We start from the raw sequence: 19345 nt of genomic DNA on the forward strand, positions 1-19345 counted from the left end.
AGCTCCCACCCTTCTTAAATTCCAAATCCTTGACAGGAATTATAAAGCCATGTGTCTGGCCACATCCCAGAGTTTTTCTAAGGCTTTGTAAAGTGAAAGTGAAGTTGCTCAGACTCTTTGCAACCCTGTGGACTGTAAAGGTCACCTTAGACAGACTCATCTCATCATGCTGATGACTTAAGTTTTAAGTTATCACATACCGTTTCCTTATGTCTCTGACGGCATGCACTGTTTTTGAAAGATGTATTTCATCACTGTCGCCCTTAGTTAAATGAAAAATCTACCAGCCATGTACTATATCCCCAGGGCTCTTTTCCAGAGATTCTAAACCCCACTTCACCCCACCCCATGGCTAGGGAAGCGGTGCTTGAAGTCCTTTGCCCTCAATGCTCAAGTCGAACATCCCCTGTTAGGTGAAGCCTCTGTCTACTGGCCTCCTAATCACCTTCAGTCTCAGTACCCTACAGGGAGAAAAAAAAAAAAAAAAGATTTTCTCTTATGTTTCTTTAGCTCTGTGTTCCTACACAGTGATTGAATGGAAATCTGTGAAACTTGTGTCTACCGTGCATTTCTACTTGGAAGGGCAAGTCTATTAACTCACACTTTAAAAATATGCATATATGTTGTATTTAATCAATTCTAAGCCTCACTTTTCTCATAGTTTCAAGGCTGAAATTGAGGTCACTCTTCAGTTCAGTCACTCAGTCGTGTCCGACTCTTTGCGACCCCATGAATTGCAGCACGCCAGGCCTCCCTGTCCATCACCATCTCCCGGAGTTCACTCAGACTCACGTCCATCGAGTCCGTGATGCCATCCAGGCATCTCATCCTCAGTAGTCCCATTCTTCTCCCACCCCCAATCCCTCCCAGCATCAGACTCTTTTCCAATGAGTCAACGCTTCTCATGAGGTGGCCAAAGTACTGGAGCTTCAGCTTTAGCATCATTCCTTCCAAAGAAATCCCAGGGCTGATCTCCTTCAGAATGGACTGGTTGGATCTCCTTGCAGTCCAAGGGACCCTCAAGAGTCTTCTCCAACACCACAGTTCAAAAGCATCAATTCTTCGGCACTCAGCCTTCTTCACAGTCCAACTCTCACATCCATACATGACCACAGGAAAAACCATAGCCTTGACTAGACGGACCTTAGTCGGCAAAGTAATGTCTCTGCTTTTGAATACGCTATCTAGGTTGGTCATAACTTTTCTTCCAAGGAGTAAGCGTCTTTTAATTTCATGGCTGCAGTCACCAACTGCAGTGATTTTGGAACCCCAAAAAATAAAGTTTGACACTGTTTCCACTGTTTCCCCATCTATTTCCCATGAAGTGATGGGACTGGATGCCATAATCTTCATTTTCCGAATGTTGAGCTTTAAGCCAACTTTTTCACTCTCCTCTTTCACTTTCATCAAGAAGCTTTTTAGCTCCTCTTCACTTTCTGCCATAAGGGTGGTGTCATCTGCATATCTGAGGTTATTGATATTTCTCCCAGCAATCTTGACTCCAGGTTGTACTTCTTCCAGTCCAGCATTTCTCATGATGTACTCTGCATAGAAGTTAAATAAGCAGGGTGACAATATACAGCCTTGACGTACTCCTTTTCCTATTTGGAACCAGTCTGTTGTTCCATGTCCAGTTCTAATGGTTGCTTCCTGACCTGCATGCAGATTTCTCAAGAGGCAGGTTAGGTGGTCTTGTATTCCCATCTCTTTCAGAATTTTCCACAGTTTATTGTGATCCACATAGTCAAAGGCTTTGGCATAGTCAATAAAGCAGAAATAGATGTTTTTCTGGAACTCCCTTGCTTTTTTCATGATCCAGCGGATGTTGGCAATTTGATCTCTGGTTCCTCTGCCTTTTCTAAAACCAGCTTGAACATCAGGGAGTTCACGGTTCACATGTTGCTGAAGCCTGGCTTGGAGAATTTTGAGCATTACTTTACTAGCATGTGAGATGAGTGCAATTGTGTGGTAGTTTGAGTATTCTTTTGCATTGCCTTTCTTTGGAATTGGAATGAAAACTGATGTTTTCCAGTCCTGTGGCCACTGCTGAGTTTTCCAAATTTGCTGGCATATTGAGTGCAGCACTTTCACAGCATCATCTTTCAGGATTTGAAACAGCTCCACTGGAATTCCATCACCTCCACTAGCTTTGTTCATAGTGATGCTCTCTAAGGCCCACTTGACTTCACATTCCAAGATGTCTGGCTCTAGATTAGTGATCACATCATGATGATTATCTGGGTCATGAAGATCTCTTTTGTACAGTTCTTCCGTGTATTCTTGCCACGTCTTCTTAATATCTTCTGCTTCTGTTAGGTCCATACCATTTCTGTCCTTTATCGAGCCCATCTTTGCATGAAATGTTCTCTTGGTATCTCTAATTTTCTTGAAGAGATCTCTAATGTTTCCCATTCTGTTGTTTTCCTCTATTTCTTTGCATTGATCGCTAAAGAAGGCTTTCTTATCTCTTCTTGCTATTCTTTGGAACTCTGCATTCAGATGCTTATATCTTTCCTTTTCTCCTTTGCTTTTCGCCTCTCTTCTTTTCACAGCTATTTGTAAGGCCTCCCCAGACAGCCATTTTGCTTTTTTGCGCAGGCGGCAGTGGTGGGCCCGCGCACTAAGCGTGGCTGAGAGTTACCCCACGTCCAAAGTCAGGGACAGCGGCCCAGAGTGCCAGGCTGCGACGGCACAGGAACGGCCAGGAGGAGCCACCCCGTGTCCGAGGTCAGGGCCGGCAGCCAGAGAGGAGCTACCCCACATCAGAGGTCAGTGGCGGCTGGGAGGAGACACCCCACGTCCGAGGTCAGGGGCGGCCGTGAGAAGCCACCTCGCGTCCGAGGCCAGGAGCAGTGACCCTGTGGAGCCACCCCGAGCCCGAGTCCAGGGGCGACAGCTGGGAGGAGCCACCCATGCCCGAGGCCAGGGCCGGCGACCAGGAGGAGCAACCGCAACCGGAGGAGCGGTGGCTGAGCAGGCACAGGAGGGCCTAGAGGAGCTATCCCATGTTGAAGGTCAGGAATGGCGGCAATAAGGAGATACCCCTCGTCCAAGGTAAGGAGCAGCGGCTGTGCTTTGCTGGAGCAGCCGTGAAGAGATACCCCCACGCCCAAGGTAAGAGAAACCCAAGTAAGATGGCAGGTGTTGCAAGAGGGCATCAGAGGGCAGACACACTGAAACCATACTCACAGAAAACTAGTCAATCTAATCACATTAGGACCACAGCCTGGTCTAACTCAATGAAACTAAGCCATGCCTGCGGGGCAACCCAAGACGGGTGGGTCATGGTGGAGAGATCTGACAGAATGTGGTCCACTGGAGAAGGGAATGGCAAGCCACTTCAGTATTCTTGCCTTGAGAACCCCATGAAAAGTATGAAAAGACAAAATGATAGGATACCAAAAGAGGAACTCCCCAGGTCATTAGGTGCCCAATATGCTACTGGACATCAGTGGAGAAATAACTCCAGAAAGAAGGAAGGGATGGAGCCAAAGCAAAAACAATACCCAGTTGTGGATGTGACTGGTGATAGAAGCAAGATCCGATGCTGTAAAGAGCAATATTGAATAGGAACCTGGAATGTCAGGTCTATGAATCAGGCAAATTGGAAGTGGTCAAACAAGAGATGGCAAGGGTGAACGTCAACATTCTAGGAATCAGCGAACTAAAATGGACGGGAATGGGTGAATTTAAATCAGATGACCATTATATCTACTACTTCGGGCAGGAATCCCTCAGAAGAAATGGAGGACAACAAAAGAGTGGTCAACAAAAGAGTCCAAAATGCAGTACTTGGATGCAATCTCAAAAACGACAGAATGATCTCTGTTCGTCTCCGAGGCAAACCATTCAATATCACAGTTATCCAAGTCTATGCCCCAACCAGTAACGCTGAAGAAACTGAAGTTGAACGGTTTTATGAAGACCTACAAGACCTTTTAGAACTAACACCCAAAAAAGATGTCCTTGTCATTATAGGGGACTGGAATGCAAAAGTAGGAAGTCAAGAAACACCTGGAGTAACAGGCAAATTTGGCCTTGGAATGCAGAATGAAGCAGGGCAAAGACTAATAGAGTTTTGCCAAGAAAATGCACTGGTCATAGCAAACACCCCCTTCCAACAACACAAGAGAAGACTACACATGGACATCACCAGATGGTCAACACCGAAATCAGATTGATTATATTCTTTGCAGCCAAAGATGGAGAAACTCTATACAGTCAACAAAAACAAGACCAGGAGCTGACTGTGGCTCAGATCATGAACTCCTTATTACCAAATTCACTCAAATTGAAGAAAATAGGGAAAACCTCTAGACCATTCAGGTATGACCTAAATCAAATCCCTTATGATTATACAGTGGAAGTGAGAAATAGATTTAAGGGCCTATATCCGATAGATAGAGTGCCTGATGAACTATGGAATGAGATTCGTGACATTGTACAGGAGACAGGGATCAAGACCATCCTCATGGAAAAGAGGTCACTCTTAAATGATACAATTAGAGAGCAAACTTTTTCAGCGACTTTTCCTTTTTGGTGGTATATAAAATAATGGCACCTTGAAATTGATATTAGCTTACATTTGATAAAATACAGAATATAAATTCTCCACGTTTATGTTCCTCCGTCTTCACTAGCAAAAGTTTAATATATCATTCCATGTGAAAGTTTACTTTTGCTGCATTAAATTTAATTATAACTTGAGTTTGGAATGGGTAATAACTTCTCACTTCCAAATTGTAGACTGCATCTGTACGAAAATGCTCCAGAAATTTTTTCACATTTAATGATTACTAGTTAATAGAAGCAATCAACACTGTAAGCGCCGACCAGACCACTGCAAAGGCCCGAGGGTCGAACCTAGGTTAGGCAGTTCAACTCACGCCAGGTACACGCCCCCCACCCACCCAGGAGCCGGTCCATACTCGCTTTACAAGTACACACACGGGTGCAGAAGGCAAAGCTCTGATTGGCCGAGCGTCACGGGACGCGCACGCAGAGGCCCCTTCGGAGCATGCGCGGGAAATTAGACGCAGGCGCGGCGCGGCGGCGCATGCTCAGTATGCCTCGGTCGCAGCTTGGGCGCCGGCGCGGGGTCGCGAAGTGCCGGCCGCCCCGCCACTGTCCGGCATGAAGGGCTGGGGTCTCGCAGCTTCCTCCTCCTCGCTCCAGCGCCATGGAATGCCTGCGGAGCCTGGCCCAGCTCCTGCCCCGCGCGGTGGGGCTGCCCCGGCGCACCCTGTGCGCTCTGGCCTTGGGCCTGACCCCCGGCACTCGCCCCGTCGTCGCCTACGGCCGCGTCACCGAATTGCTCGGAAGGAGGCGGGCCGCGCCGCTGTGCTGGCCCCGCCGGCTCCCTGTGACAGGTACCGCTCTCCCCGCCCTGCAGTTTCGGGACGCCGGGCTTGCAGTGACCCCAGGGCCCGACCCGACCGCCCGAGCCCACGTGGCTGTGGCTGCCCGCCCCGCGGCCTGCTCCGTCCTCGGCCTCCGGGTCCGCTCTTGGGCGCCGAGGTCCTGCTCTCTTGCACAGGTCTGCGGGCGAAGCTGTGTCCCACCAGCTCCGAGCTCGACTGAGCATCGCCCCCTGGCCCCTGCTAGAGTCCGCCAGCCGTCTGTCCTCCCCACTGGTCCGGCTGCAAACAGTGCTAAGTGCGCTTGAGAGAAGGTTTTTAAGAGTTTCGCTCTGATCCATCCTGATAGTGCCGAAACCAAAATTAGGCTTATCTACCTGGAATGATTTTAATAAGTATTTCTCCTTTCTGTCTCTTTCTTTTGAACGGACACATTTAGACATTTGTCCAGTTGCTCAGGAAAGGGAGAGTGAGGCTGAAGACTTCAGAAACTGCTTCTGAGAAAGATCTGACTTTTCTTCAAGTACTGTGTAACCAGATAGAAGGGGATGGAGGTAGAAGTCTGAGTTATTGTTTTCCCCCCTAAATGATAAACCAAGATGATACCTTGACATTTTCAGAAGTGTGACTATGTGGGTACTAATACTGCTCAAAAACCCAAGACATGTATGGCTCCTCAAAAATGTTCTCAAGTTTTCTCAATTATACTCTCAAAATGCTCCCAAAGTAGCTCACTTTCTCCACCTGCTTCCTCATACTCATTAGGAGAGTCTTTCCAAATTGGGTTACATTGCCGATCTAACCTTTTAGGACAAGCATTGAAATTGAGAATCTCCCTCTGATACCTTAGGGTGAAGGATATCAGATTTGTGATCTCTGAAGAAGATTTAGCTTTGGGACCAGAGACCAGACTTGACCACTCAGGGCTCTTGTGTGGCAGAATTTTATTAAAGTGAAAAAGGGACAGAGAAAGCTTCTGACATAGACATCAGAAGGGGGCGGGGAGTGCCCCACTTGCTAGTCTTAGCAAGGGAGCTGTATACTGTTTTAATTATTACAGTAAATCAAAAGAATGTCTCAAGGTTGTAAAGATCTTACCAGAACCACTCCCACAGTTTACATTTTAAGATAACAGGATTCAGTTCAGTTGCTCAGTCTGGTCTCTGGGACCCCATGGACTGCAGCTCGCCAGGCCTCCCTGTCCATCACTAACTACGGGAGCTTACTCAAATTCATGTCCATTAAGTCAGTGATGCCATCCAACCATCTCATCCTGTGTCATCCCCTTCTCCCACCTTCAGTCTTTCCCAGCATCAGGGTCTTTTCAAATGAGTTGATTCTTCACCTCAAAGGTGGTCAAAGTATTGGAGTTTCAGCTTCAGTATAAGTCGTTCCAATGAATAGTCAGGACTGATTTCCTTTAGGATCGACTGGTTGGAATAACAGGATTAGAACTTAACAATGGAAAGATCTTACCAGACCCACTCCCATAATATACCTTTTAAGATAACAGTATTAGTCAGAAGGTTTTCAGGAAGGAGAAACTGTCCTCAAGCAGGATATGTTGTTATGTAATCCTGAGTACGGAGTTTAAACTGAGTTGTTTTGTTTTGTAGTCATCAGTTCCAGGCTTAAAGAAAAAAATGTTTTATGGGACTAAGACTAAGAAATGTAGAGGGAAAAAAGACCTTTGTCCTTTCCTCTTCCTTGAGAACTCCAGACCCCTATCTCCTCGTCAGGAGCCCCAGACCCCGCTCTCCTCCTTGGAGACCATGGACTTCTTATCAGTCTCCCTACAAATTGACTCTCTTCCCTCCAAGTAACATTTTATCTCACTTGTGACTTATTAGCAAATGCTGATTTGTAGCACTGTAACTTTTATTCAGCTGACCCTCATAAGGTGGTTTGTACAGGGGGAACCAACAAACCTCAGTTCAGTTCAGTCGCTCAGTTGTGTCCTACTCTTTGCGACCCCATGAATCGCAGCACACCAGGCCTCCCTGTCCATCACCAACTCCCGGAGTTCACTCAAACTCTTGTCCATCGAGTTGGTGGTGCCATCCAGCCATCTCATCCTCTGTCGTCCCCTTCTCCTCCTGCCCCGATTCCCTCCCAACATCAGTCTTTTCCAATGAGTCAGCTCTTCACATGAGGTGGCCAAAGTACTGGAGCTTCAGCTTTAGCATCATTCCTTTCAAAGAAATCCCAGGGTTGATCTCCTTCAGAATGGACTGGTTGGATCTCCTTACAGTCCAAGGGACTCTCAAGAGTCTTCTCCAACACCACAGTTCAAAACCATCAATTCTTCGGCACTCAGCTTTCTTCACAGTCCAACTCTCACATCCATACATGACTACTGGAAAAATCATAGCCTTGACTAGACGGACCTTTGTTGGCAAAATAATGTCTCTGCTTTTTAATATGCTGTGTAGGTTGGTCATAACTTTCCTTTCAAGGAGTAAGCGTCTTTTAATTTCATGGCTGCAGTCACCATCTGCAGTGATTTTGGAGCCCCAAAAAATAAAGTCTGACACAGTTTCCACTGTTTCCCTATCCATTTCCCATGAAGTGATGGGACCAGATGCCATGATCTTCGTTTTCTGAATGTTGAGTTTTAAGCCAACTTTTTCACTCTCCACTTTCACTTTCATCAAGAAGCTTTTTAGTTCCTCTACACTTTCTGCGGTAAGGGTGGTGTCATCTGTATATCTGACGTTATTGATATTTCTCCCGGCAATCTTGATTGCAGCTTGTACTTCTTCCAGCCCAGTGTTTCTCATGATGTACTCTGCATAGAAGTTAAATACAGCAGCTTCCACTAACTATCCATTTTACACATGGTGTGTATATGTCGATGCTACTCTCTCAGTTTATCCCACCCTCTCCTTACCCATCATTTTCACAAGAACAAATTATGTCTTTGAATGTATAGGAAAGAATAAGATAATGAGAATATAGCTTCATATTCTGTGGTTAGGAATTCTGCCTATGCTTCTTGTGTTTAGTAGTGTGAACAATGTCCTTTCTCAGGCATTAAATTTACTTGGTTATACTTGAGAGCTTTTCTTCAACTTAGTCTAATCACATTTTCAAGTAAAAGTTTGCTTTTATTCCAGTTCACCGGGTTCTTTATTCCAGGGCAGTGAATTGTTTCACAAGTATTCACACTAAAGTATATCAGTGGATGTAGAAAATGGACTTGTGAAAATGCTGGGTAAGGAGAGGGTGGGATGAATTGAGAGAGGAGCATCGACGTATACACACCATGTGTAAAATAGATAGTGGGGAGCTGCTGTATAGACAGGGAGCTCAGCTCGGTGTTCTGTGATGACTGAAAGGGCTGGGATGGGGGCAGGGAGGCTCAAGAGGGAAGGGATGGATATGTACACATAGCTGATTCACCTACAGCAGAAACCAAGACATTGTGAAGCAGTTATACTCCCATTTTTAGAAATAATTTAAAAATTAAAGTGTATCAGTGGGAAAGAAATTAAATATAGAGTTAAAATCTGTAGGCTTCATAATTTATAGGTTAATCAAATAGTCCTGATATTTGGAATGCTGAGAGGTCAGGTAGTTCTTGGAATGTATGTTTTCTAAACTATGTCTTCCAGTGTAACTTTCATTGAGAACCTTTCTACATTGTATGAAAGTGAATAGGCATTTTACTTTAATCTCAGAACATCGTTACACATTTGATGTCCAACTACAAGATATAATAATTAGGAAAAGGGGTGGTTGGAATCCATAAATTCTTCTAATGCCTCACCTAAACTATTACATTTAAAAACCATGTTTTGCCAAACCTAACATAATCCCTGCAAATGTTAAAAGTGTTTCTTATTTTCCCCTCTGGGAAAAAAATTCAAAACATAGTGAAATAGTTTGAAACATAGTGAAATTCTACAGACTATGAGAGTTGTATCTTAGCTATATGTGAAAACCAATCATACGCTCACAAGGAATTCTCTAATTCATTCTTCAGGTGAAATTTACCGGAATAGAACTTCAGATGTGTCTCAAGCCACTTTAGCCAGTGTATCCCCAGTGTTTACTGTGGTGAGTATGTGTGGTCCATTTGATGACTTACAGAGAGTACATACTTATTAAGTTAACTGGGCTGGACAGATCAGCCATGATACTACTTACTTAGTTTTATAATGTATAAGTCATTGTCTTTTGTTTAGCCAGTGACTTGAGTGCCAGCTAGATTTGCTGCATAGCACTCTTGAGTCTTTGCTAATATCTGCAGAGCTTGTCTTAGTACTAGAACAAGTGGCTCAAATCACATTTCAGAGCTTCCTGGTTGAAACTCAAGATTTCTCCAGAAATCTATTCAGAAGTCCTTGAAGGCTATTAGCCACAAAATGGCTTGAACCTATGCTATGCAGTATAATACATGCAGAAGCATTTTGAAGGTAGCACAGGGTATTACTTAAAACTGCAAGCTTTGTTGGGTCTTGATCTCTGCAGCATTCTTTAAAATGGTCCACAGAAAAAAATGGAATAAAACAACATAAATGGTGTGTATCACACACACATATTTAGAGAAAAATAAGGCCATTGGGGCACATATTAACAAAGGGAGACTCTAGGTCAAGGTTACATGGAAATTGGTTTTAATATTCTTGTAACATTTTTGTAGGCTTTTGATTTTTTTAAATCTTAATTTTTAGAGAAAGAGCCAGAGTTTGTAAATTCAGATCTCAACTCTGACTCTTACTAACTAGATGGACTTGGAGAAGTTACGATAATATCTTTGTGCCTTGGTTTTCTCATCTGTAAACTAGGTTGGGAAAGACTGAGGGCAGGAGAAGAAGGGGACAACAGAGGATGAGATGGTTGGATGGCATCATCGACCTGATGGACATGGGTTTGGGTAGACTCCAGGAGTTGGTGAGGGACAGAGAGGCCTGGCATACTGTGGGTCATGGGGGTCACAAAGAGTCGAACATGACTGAGCAACTAAACTGAAACTAGGAGTAATAGTACCTACCTTGTAGAATTATGAGATTTAAATTAATTTAAATATGTAAAACCCTTAAAAGTAATACCTCACACATGGTAAGCATTCAGTGTATATATTAGCCATTATATATCGTCATTATTATTTAGGCTTTTTAACATAGCTTTTTTTTATGAACTATACAGAACAAGACAACTCTCAGAACTGCACGGAGAGGTTGTCACTGTTATTCACTCTTCTGGGAGTTAGCCAGTTTAATTAAACAATACAAAGTCAGATGTTAAATATTGAAAGAAGGTTCTTTGCAGGTGAAATCATTGTCTACCAAGAACACTTAAAATCAGTTGATGCTATTTGAAATAATGTGAGTTCCTTTCAAGGTAAACATTAAAAAAAATCAGTTTGTATGATCTCATTTTTTAAAAATTAAAAAATCTCATAAAAATACAGATAAATACGGAGATGCAAAAATTTTCATCATACATTGTTAAGTTGAAAGCAGAGGAGAGACTGCAAAGAAGTGTATGTAGTGTGAATGTATTTAGTAAGAATAAGTCTGGAAGGGCATTTAGTAAAATGTTAGCATGGTTTTCTCTAAAATTTGTGACCGAATAGTTTATTTGCAAATTTTCTGCAGCAGATGTATGTATTTGAAATAAGCTTAAGGAGGAAACCTAGTATATATTTCACAAAACAAAACTTCCCTTGATGTAGGTTTCCCTTTAACTCTGATGTTTTATGGTGCTTATGTATTCCTATTGATGTTATCTTTGCTCACCAGAAGCAAGCTGAAATATACTATGAGGTTTTATGGTGGTATTATTAACATAGCATGCATATTTAGGACTTGTACCTCAAGTATATCTTAGAGTGTGTCTTCTGAAAATACATATTTAAGTAGTAAATAATGCAGCCCAGCACATAGTGATTCATTTAACATTATTTTGACGTCTTCAGACTTGACTTGTGGACAAGTATTACATGAAAATGTTCCCTCTGTTTTATAGGAAGTAAGTACAGTTTTGGCATTGTGTCCTCTCTACACTATCAGAAGAGGTCTTTTCTGTACATATTTATTGATTCTGCAGCACCCACCAGAGAGCCCTCATAGCATCCCACAGATATTAATACTTAGATTCCCAAGATAAGCCACGTTTGATCCCAGTCTATTCAGAAGGTAAAAGGATAGGAAATTCACAAGGGCAGTATTTGGTGTTTTCTCTTCGAAAGAAGTCCTTCCAGCCATCCAGGGGCTCCTGTGGCCCCCTGTGTGAAGCTCAGGTATGAGGAGAGGATATTCTCAAAGGTGGGTGCGAGATCCACCTTGGCTTAGACCCCCTGAGGCCCTCTTGTCAGTATCTCTTGTCACCATCCTAGAGGCATATCCCAGGCTCCTGCAAGGAGCAGTCAGTTACAAGAGCCACTGTCTTCGGGAAGGCAGAACTGTGGCTCCCCACCAGGTACCATGATCCACTCTCAGTCTCCCCAGTGCAGCCCGTCGAGCAGTGACTGGGCATTTTCACGATGAATGATATGGCCTAGTAAGTAACACAGCTGACACTCCTTCATCAGATCTTCTGAGGAACCAAGTTAGATAGTTAATCCAAGGTCAGATTTGTCCTGGCAAAGGAAAGGGGACTTTTTGTTTTAATCCTGAACTCATAACCAAATTTAACCTAAGAACAGCAGATATGGTTTATATCTTCATTATTTTAGAGTTATTTTCATAGTACCATATGATATGATACCACAAATCATGTGCTGATTTGGGAGAAAATAATGCTGTTATTATCTGTCTCCAGACAAAATTTGACAAAGAAGGAAAGGTGACTTCTTTTGGTGAGTATCTGTAATTTTCTTTTAAATCAACCCACTGGAAGTAAAGAAACTATTATATTTTGAGTAGAATATTATTTGCTTATGTGGATGTGTTGAAGATGATCTTTCTTAAGCATTTGTCCATTAGCCCTAATTACTGGCAGCATTTGACCTGTACTGTAATTTTCGGGGGCTGGGGAGGAGGTGAGAAGCCACTCACTCTAACAGAATGTTCTAGCAAGAGTGTTGGCTGGTATGCAGCCAGGAGAGAGACACTTTTCCCTTTTGTTTCTCTTCCTTAGTCTCCCTTTCACCGCCCTGGTCCTCATGTCCGTCTCCTCCTGTGCCATGTTGAAGGCAGAATCAAGTAATACCACTGCCACTGCAGTTGCAGTGGGTGACGGCAGACGGGAGGGACAGGGCACTGGATGGTAGTCGTTGAAACTCTGCCAACGATGGCTCTTGTGGACGGTTTCTTTTTAAAATGAAACTCAGCATTACTGTACCATCTGACCTCAGGTACAGGTTTCAAGTCTCCCCGTCCTTCCGACCTTCTAGTCCTGTTACTGCTGTTGCTGAAATCCTAGTGGGGTATATTGGGTATTGTTTGCTTCAGTATCGCCTCAAAAGGTTGTTCTACTTAGAGCTCTATCACAGGTGTGGCTTGATATTGTAAGAATAGATGCTCCCATTACCAGCATGATTTCTTGGGTTTGTTCATCTATTTTGCTTTTTCTTAGGTGATAAATTTAGTTTTCAGGTAGGAGAATCTAGTGATTTTATTTTCTCGTTTTGTATTAGTCTAAGAACAAAGACAATTGGACCATCTGTTTATAGATTAAAAATGCTGAACTTAATAATATAGTAAGGAAACAATAGAAAATGTAGTTCTGTACAGTTCATATTTAAAAATCCATGCATCTAGAGCTAGGAATTGTTACTGTAAGTTCTAATGATGTATAACTATGGTTTTTATACTGGTCCCAAGGGGTTTCTCTAAGTGCAGAGAAATTTTGTGAAGTATGGTTAAGAGGAGAAAAGAAAAATTAGTTTGACCAGATTTAGTCTGAATATGTTTTTGAGGTAGAAATGAGTGTTACAAAGACCCACTTTGATTACTTAGCCATTAAAAAGAATGAAATAATGGCATTTGCCAGCAACATGGATATAGAGATTGTCATACTGAGTGAAGTAAGTCAGACAGAAAAGGAGAATTATCGTGTGATATCCTTTATATGTGTACTCTAAAAAGAAATGATACAAATGAACTTAGAAAATAAAGACTCACAGACTTAAAAAACAAACTTACATTGTAGGGGGAGTGGGGAGAGTCGGGGGGAAGGGATAATTAGGGAGTTTGGGATGGACATGTACACACTGCTATATTTAAAATGGATAACCAACAAGGACCCACCATATAGCATATGGAAGGAACTCTGCTCAGTGTTATGTGGCAGCCTGGATGGGAGGGGAGTTTGGGAGAGAATGGATACATGCGTATCTATATGGCTGAGTCCCTTTGCTGTTCACCTGAAATTGTCACAACATTGTTAATTAGCTATACCCTAATACAAAATTAAAAGTTAAAAAAGTGCAGTGGCATAAATTGCAAAAAAGGCAAAAAGACCCATTTTAGCTCTTGTTTCTGTTAGTAATAGCAGATTATCTCAATGGTGTTGGGAGGGGTACTCTGATATAAAAATATAAACTTTTTGGTTTATAAGTTTACCCACTCTTTTTATTGAACGCATTTCTTTTTTAGAAAGGAAGAAAACTGACTTATATCAAGAATTAGGTCTTCAAGCCAGAGATTTGAGGTTTCAGCATTTAATGAGCATCACAACCAGAAACAATAGGATTATCATGCGAATGGAGGTAAAGGATTTTATTTCATTTACATTTCTCCCCTGCACTCTTAAAGTTCCTTCCTTGCTATCTTGATCAGTAGTTTAAAAGTAATTTTGTAATTAAAAAAACAGATGTGTGAAGCTATTGTATAATAGAACATGGTGTTAGGAGTAGAACTCATGTTATGTGAATTGTGTACCTGTGCTCAGCAGGTACACTGCTGTACACAGCACTGCTCTGTTAATCATGGAAAAGGTCTGACTGCGGTCTCCTTTCTCACTGTTTGAATTTAGTCTCTAGTTTCTGAAATAAGAGATTCTTGGTTTATAACAGACTTTTGCAGTCATATACAGTATATATGTAATTGCATTGTAACTTCAGCTACTAAGACTATATTCTAGTTTTCGAAATAGCCAAGAAGTAGCCTTTATATTTTATCATCTTTCGTTTTTTAAATATTTATTTATTTGACTGCTGGATGTTAGTTGCTGCATGTGGGATCTAGTTCCCTGACCCGGGATTGAACTGGGGGCCCCCTGCATTGGGAGCACAGAATCTTAGCCACTGGACCACCAAGAAAGTCCCTAAAGTTTATAACTAGCATCTTTCAAAACTTTTAAAAAATGCCTCTTTAATAGAGAAGTATGTGATAAAGCGAACTATTTTATAATGTAACGTTTGGAGTAGAACTCATTTTACATGGATTATAGAAGAACGTTAATTATAGCATCTAATTGGTCTGTGTATAGGTACTCACTGTATAATTTTTCAACTTTTCTGAATAAAAATGTTCATATTAGAGTTGACTTTGGAGCCTCATTGGGGTGGGGGCACCGAACCTCCAAGCAGTGAAAAATAACATTTGTACGTTAGAGTTCCTCCATACCTGCTGTCCTCAGATTCAGCCACCGCAGATCGTGTATTTGTGTGGTATTTACTACTGAAAAACATCTGTATGTAAAACGACCCAAACAGAATATGTTAGCCTTTCTCTTCAGAATAAATTTTTAACTTCATAGTGTTCTAAATTAGAGCACTAAGGCTACATTTTATCTTTATGATTTCAAATTAGCTTAGTATGTTTTGATGATATTTTAAAAAAAGGAAACTTCCCCACTTCAGCCAAACCAATCATGATTAATCTTGTCTAAAAATCTGCTGAATGCTTGACTTTAAGACCTTGTCTTGTTTCCTTTGTTCTCTATATTTCTCTTGATTACCCTGGAAATCCTAGTAAATACATAATTTGCTTAATTCTAGTTCTGTTGAGAGTGAGTTAGAGGTATTATTAGAGTATTAAATTCTAAATATTTTATGATTGTTACTTTTTCCCTACAACTCTACAACTTACATATATGCCTGTGTACATATATCTATCTACAGATATGTGTGTGTGTGTGTATGTGTGTGTATATATATATATATATATATTTTTTTTTTTTTTAACAGTATTTGAAAGCTGTGATAACTCCGGAGTGTCTTCTGATACTAGATTATCGTAATTTAAATCTGGAGCAGTGGCTTTTCCGGGAACTCCCTTCACAGTTGGCTGGAGAGGGTCAACTTGTCACATACCCTTTACCTTTTGAGTTTAGAGCTATAGAAGCACTCTTGCAGTATCGGGTAAGCCTGTGTTTGTCCACCTTCTTGAATGTCTTCTGATTTTACAATGCTGTGGAGGAGGAAGACACTTTGGTTTTTTCTGTTTTTGGCTGTGCTGGGTCTTTGTTGCTGTGTGGGCTTTCCTCTAGTTGTAGCAGGCGGGGCCTTCTCTCTAGCTGTGGTGCACAGGCTTCTAATTGCCGTGGCTTCTCTTGTTGCTCAGGGCTTCCCTAGTGGCCCAGATGGTAAAGAATCTGCCTGCAGTGCAGGAGACTGGGGTTCAATACCTGCGTCGGGAAGATCCCCTGGAGAAGGAAATGGCTATCCACTCCAGTATTCTTTGCTAGGAAATCTTATGGATAGAGGAGTCTGGTGGGCTACAGTCCACGGGATCGCAGAGTCGGACATGACTTAGCCACTGAACAGCAACTCTTGTTTCTGAGCACAGGCTCCAGAGTGCTAGGGCTTCAGCATCAGTAATTGTGACTCCTGGGCTCTAAGGACAGGCTCAGTAGCTGTGGTACACAGGCTGAGTTGCTTCACGGCATGTAGGATCTTCCCAGATCTAGGATCGAACCCATGATTCCTGCGTTGGCAGATGGATTCTTTACGATTGAGCCACCAGGGAAGCACTGGTATTGTTTTAATGGCACTTGCCGTAACCACACCCTCCCCCCAAATAGAAACATCTCAGGGTCTTATATGTGGAAAGTACTTAATTCTTAAACTTTATGACTGAAATAGATCTAAAGTCTCTAGGTATAGTATACAGAGTCTCTTTAACAGTCATGTTATGACATTCAGTGAAACACATCTCAGGTTGTCTATCCTGACATCCTGTTCAGGGATGCTAATTCAAAATACTTATCTTAAATACGATATAAATGAACATACCAAAAGGTTTTAGCTGTATGCCATTTTATTCTCTAACTGAATTGTATGTTGGGTAACTGCTTACACATGATAAAGTGAAGTGAAGTCACTCAGTCGTGTCCGACTCTTTGTGACCCCATGGACTATAGCCCACCAGGCTCCTCCATGCATGCAATTTTCTAGGCAAGAACACTGGAGTGGGTTGCTATTTCCTTCTCCAGGGGATCTTCCCGACCCAGGGATCGAACCCGGGTCTCCCACGTTGCGGGCAGACGCTTTACCGTCTGAGCCACCAGGGAAGCCCTACACATGATAAATATAATACAAATATTTCATCAGATCATTCTGATACTTATCAGCCATTTGATTTGTTGGTACAATCCTTTGTCTGAGGTAGCTAAATGATGCCTCTGTTTGAGACCTAGTTTGACATAGGAATCATGTACACTTCTCACAGCGCTTGTATTAAATTGATAATCACTGAGGGTCTGGGGATCCTGTCAAGCTCTGAACAATTCTTCCCCCATCAGTCAGGATAGTACTGTTCAGGACCTGGTTACAAGCAAGAGCCAGTGCCCTGAGCATCCTAACCAGATTGGAGAAGAGGAGGGAAGCGGGGAGAGTAAAGGGGACATGAGGTGGGTTGGGGGTTGGTGGTACCTGGCACCCTTCTCTTTGTCTGCCTTGCTCTGTTGAGGTAGTAGCAGGTGGCTCCATTCCTTACTGGGGTTAGTAAGGCAGCAGCACCAGCTGGTACCAGCCATTGAGATGGTGGCTAGTTGAAGCCCACTCACTGGGCAGGGAAATAATAGAAGGAAAGAAATGAAGGTACATGAACAGTGGTCAGTGCTGAAGCTACACAGACTGAGTCAGCTCTCAGGAGCTCATGGTGGGGTGGAGAGTGTGTTGCAGTTTACACTATTAATTTCACTACTTAATTCAGCTACTGTTACGCTGCATACTAACAGTTATTGGAAGTATTTTAATATTTTAACAGATAGCATAGCTATATCATGGAGAAGGGCAACCCACTCCACTATTCTTGTCTGGAAAATCCCATGGACAGAGGGCTATGGTCCGTAGGGTTGCCGAGAGTCTGACACAACTGAAGCGACTTAGCATGCCCATACACATATCTGTATTAATGCATACCTGCTGATTAATCCTGCTGTGCCTATATTAACATGAATAATAAATATACATTTGACTTTTCAACTTTATTTTTTAACGTTTAAGGTATGTTTTGTTTTTTAAAAGAGCTTTTTTATTTTTTGCAAAAGAACTTTGTTCATAGGAATTTTGAACTACATCCTGTTCTGTTACAAACAACATGGGTATTGTTTACCAGATGTGAAGTTTGTTTTAACCAGGGAATGGCAGCTTTTCTTTTAATCAGTCTTCCATTCCTTTCATACTAAGTGTCTGTAGGGGGAGGACTCTTACAGGAATTAATTTCCTGTCACCCAAATGGGAGCCTGGCCACAACATTATGCATGATTATCTTTTAACCTAGGAGATTAGTTTTTTAATCATCTGGGATAGGCATTCCAACAGTAACCATGTTCTGAAATGTTACCAACCTTCCTAGCTATTTTCGATTTCTGTATTTAATCAGAGGATTCACTGACCCTGAGTATTCTAAAAAGATTGTTTTAATTCTTATGAAAGGTCATGTTGTTATCTAGATCAACACCCTTCAGGGGAAACTTAGCATTTTACAACCACTGATCCTTGAGACATTGGATGCTTTGGTGGATCCCAAACATTCTTCCATAGACAGAAGCAAACTGCACATCTTGCTACAAAATGGCAAAAGGTAAATATGGGTGATTTACCAAGTTGGGAATTAGACACAAATGTCTTAAACTTCTCTTTTAGTAGTCTTAAGAGTGAAATGTTTAAGGTAAATTCAGATCCAAAATTAGTGTAGTTATTAACTATCTTAAAAATACCAACTAGTCTTGCAAATGGTAATGACATTATTTACTTTGAAACTTACTCTCAATGCCTTCATTGCCATATCTGGTTTTCATTATTCTTAAAAATCTTTCATAACTTTAAAGTAGGAAAGTAGCCTAGGGTCACTTTGAACAGCTTTTTATAAAGAATTAGGGTTAGGGTTAGTAGCCCAGGTGGGAAATTGAGCTAAAGGGGGCACACAAACAAATGTTTATTGAAAGCTGTTTTCAATGAAATGCTGTATCAGTCTCTTTTATATGTGTGATCTCATCTCAACCTGTCATCAGTCCTGTTGACATGGTCCTCATTTTGAAGATAAGAAAATCGAGGTCTAAGTAACTTGTCTAAACTTTAATAGCTACTAAATGACAGATCTATATTCAAATCATATTTTTTTCCCTCCAAAGTTCATGAAGTTTTTGTTTGTTGATCATAATGCATTCCAGAATTTAATATATTAATTTGTATTACAGATTGAATGATCAGTCCCTCAGGATTTGTACCCCCTAAAATACTTTCAGGAGTTAACAGTTAAAATTCCTGAGTCATTTTTTTGTCGAAAAATATTAGGATGTTCTTATCAAATAAAAGTAAATGGTCTCTTCTTGTATTATCACTGCCATAATTAAGAATAAAAGTAAATTTCTGGCCCCAAAAGTTTACATCACAGTGATTGTATGTTTCTGAGATAAATAACATATGCTGAAAATTATATCGTCATTTAATTTTATCACTTAATATATTAACAGTCAGTCTTGTATTGGGAATTGATTCTCAAACTGCCTAGTAAATACCAAAAACTTTTTACAAGTCAGTGTTTATCATGAGTGTATAAGGGAGTCTGCTTGATAAGACATTAGAAAGGCACTACTCCTGTAGGAAAATTTTTTATAGGTTTATGTTATTGATCATTTCTATACAA

The 19345-nt window shown here is 41.6% G+C and overlaps 1 protein-coding gene across 2 annotated transcripts in view; it reads left to right on the forward strand.

The window, feature by feature from the left end:
- Positions 1–5050: 5050 nt before the first annotated feature.
- MRS2 (magnesium transporter MRS2) overlaps positions 5051–19345 on the forward strand; it is a 34710-nt gene continuing 20415 nt past the window's right edge. For both annotated transcript variants that reach the window (XM_040249923.1, XM_040249924.1), the window contains exons 1-6: positions 5051–5369; positions 9343–9416; positions 12126–12162; positions 13904–14016; positions 15439–15612; positions 18150–18280. In XM_040249923.1, the coding sequence (XP_040105857.1) occupies positions 5180–5369; positions 9343–9416; positions 12126–12162; positions 13904–14016; positions 15439–15612; positions 18150–18280 (719 nt within the window). In that variant the 5' untranslated portion in view covers positions 5051–5179. The remainder of the gene's footprint in view (positions 5370–9342; positions 9417–12125; positions 12163–13903; positions 14017–15438; positions 15613–18149; positions 18281–19345) is intronic.

This window comes from Oryx dammah, unplaced genomic scaffold (genome assembly GCF_014754425.2).
Source record: "Oryx dammah isolate SB20612 unplaced genomic scaffold, SCBI_Odam_1.1 HiC_scaffold_11, whole genome shotgun sequence".
In the NCBI taxonomy this organism is placed as follows: domain Eukaryota; kingdom Metazoa; phylum Chordata; class Mammalia; order Artiodactyla; family Bovidae; genus Oryx; species Oryx dammah.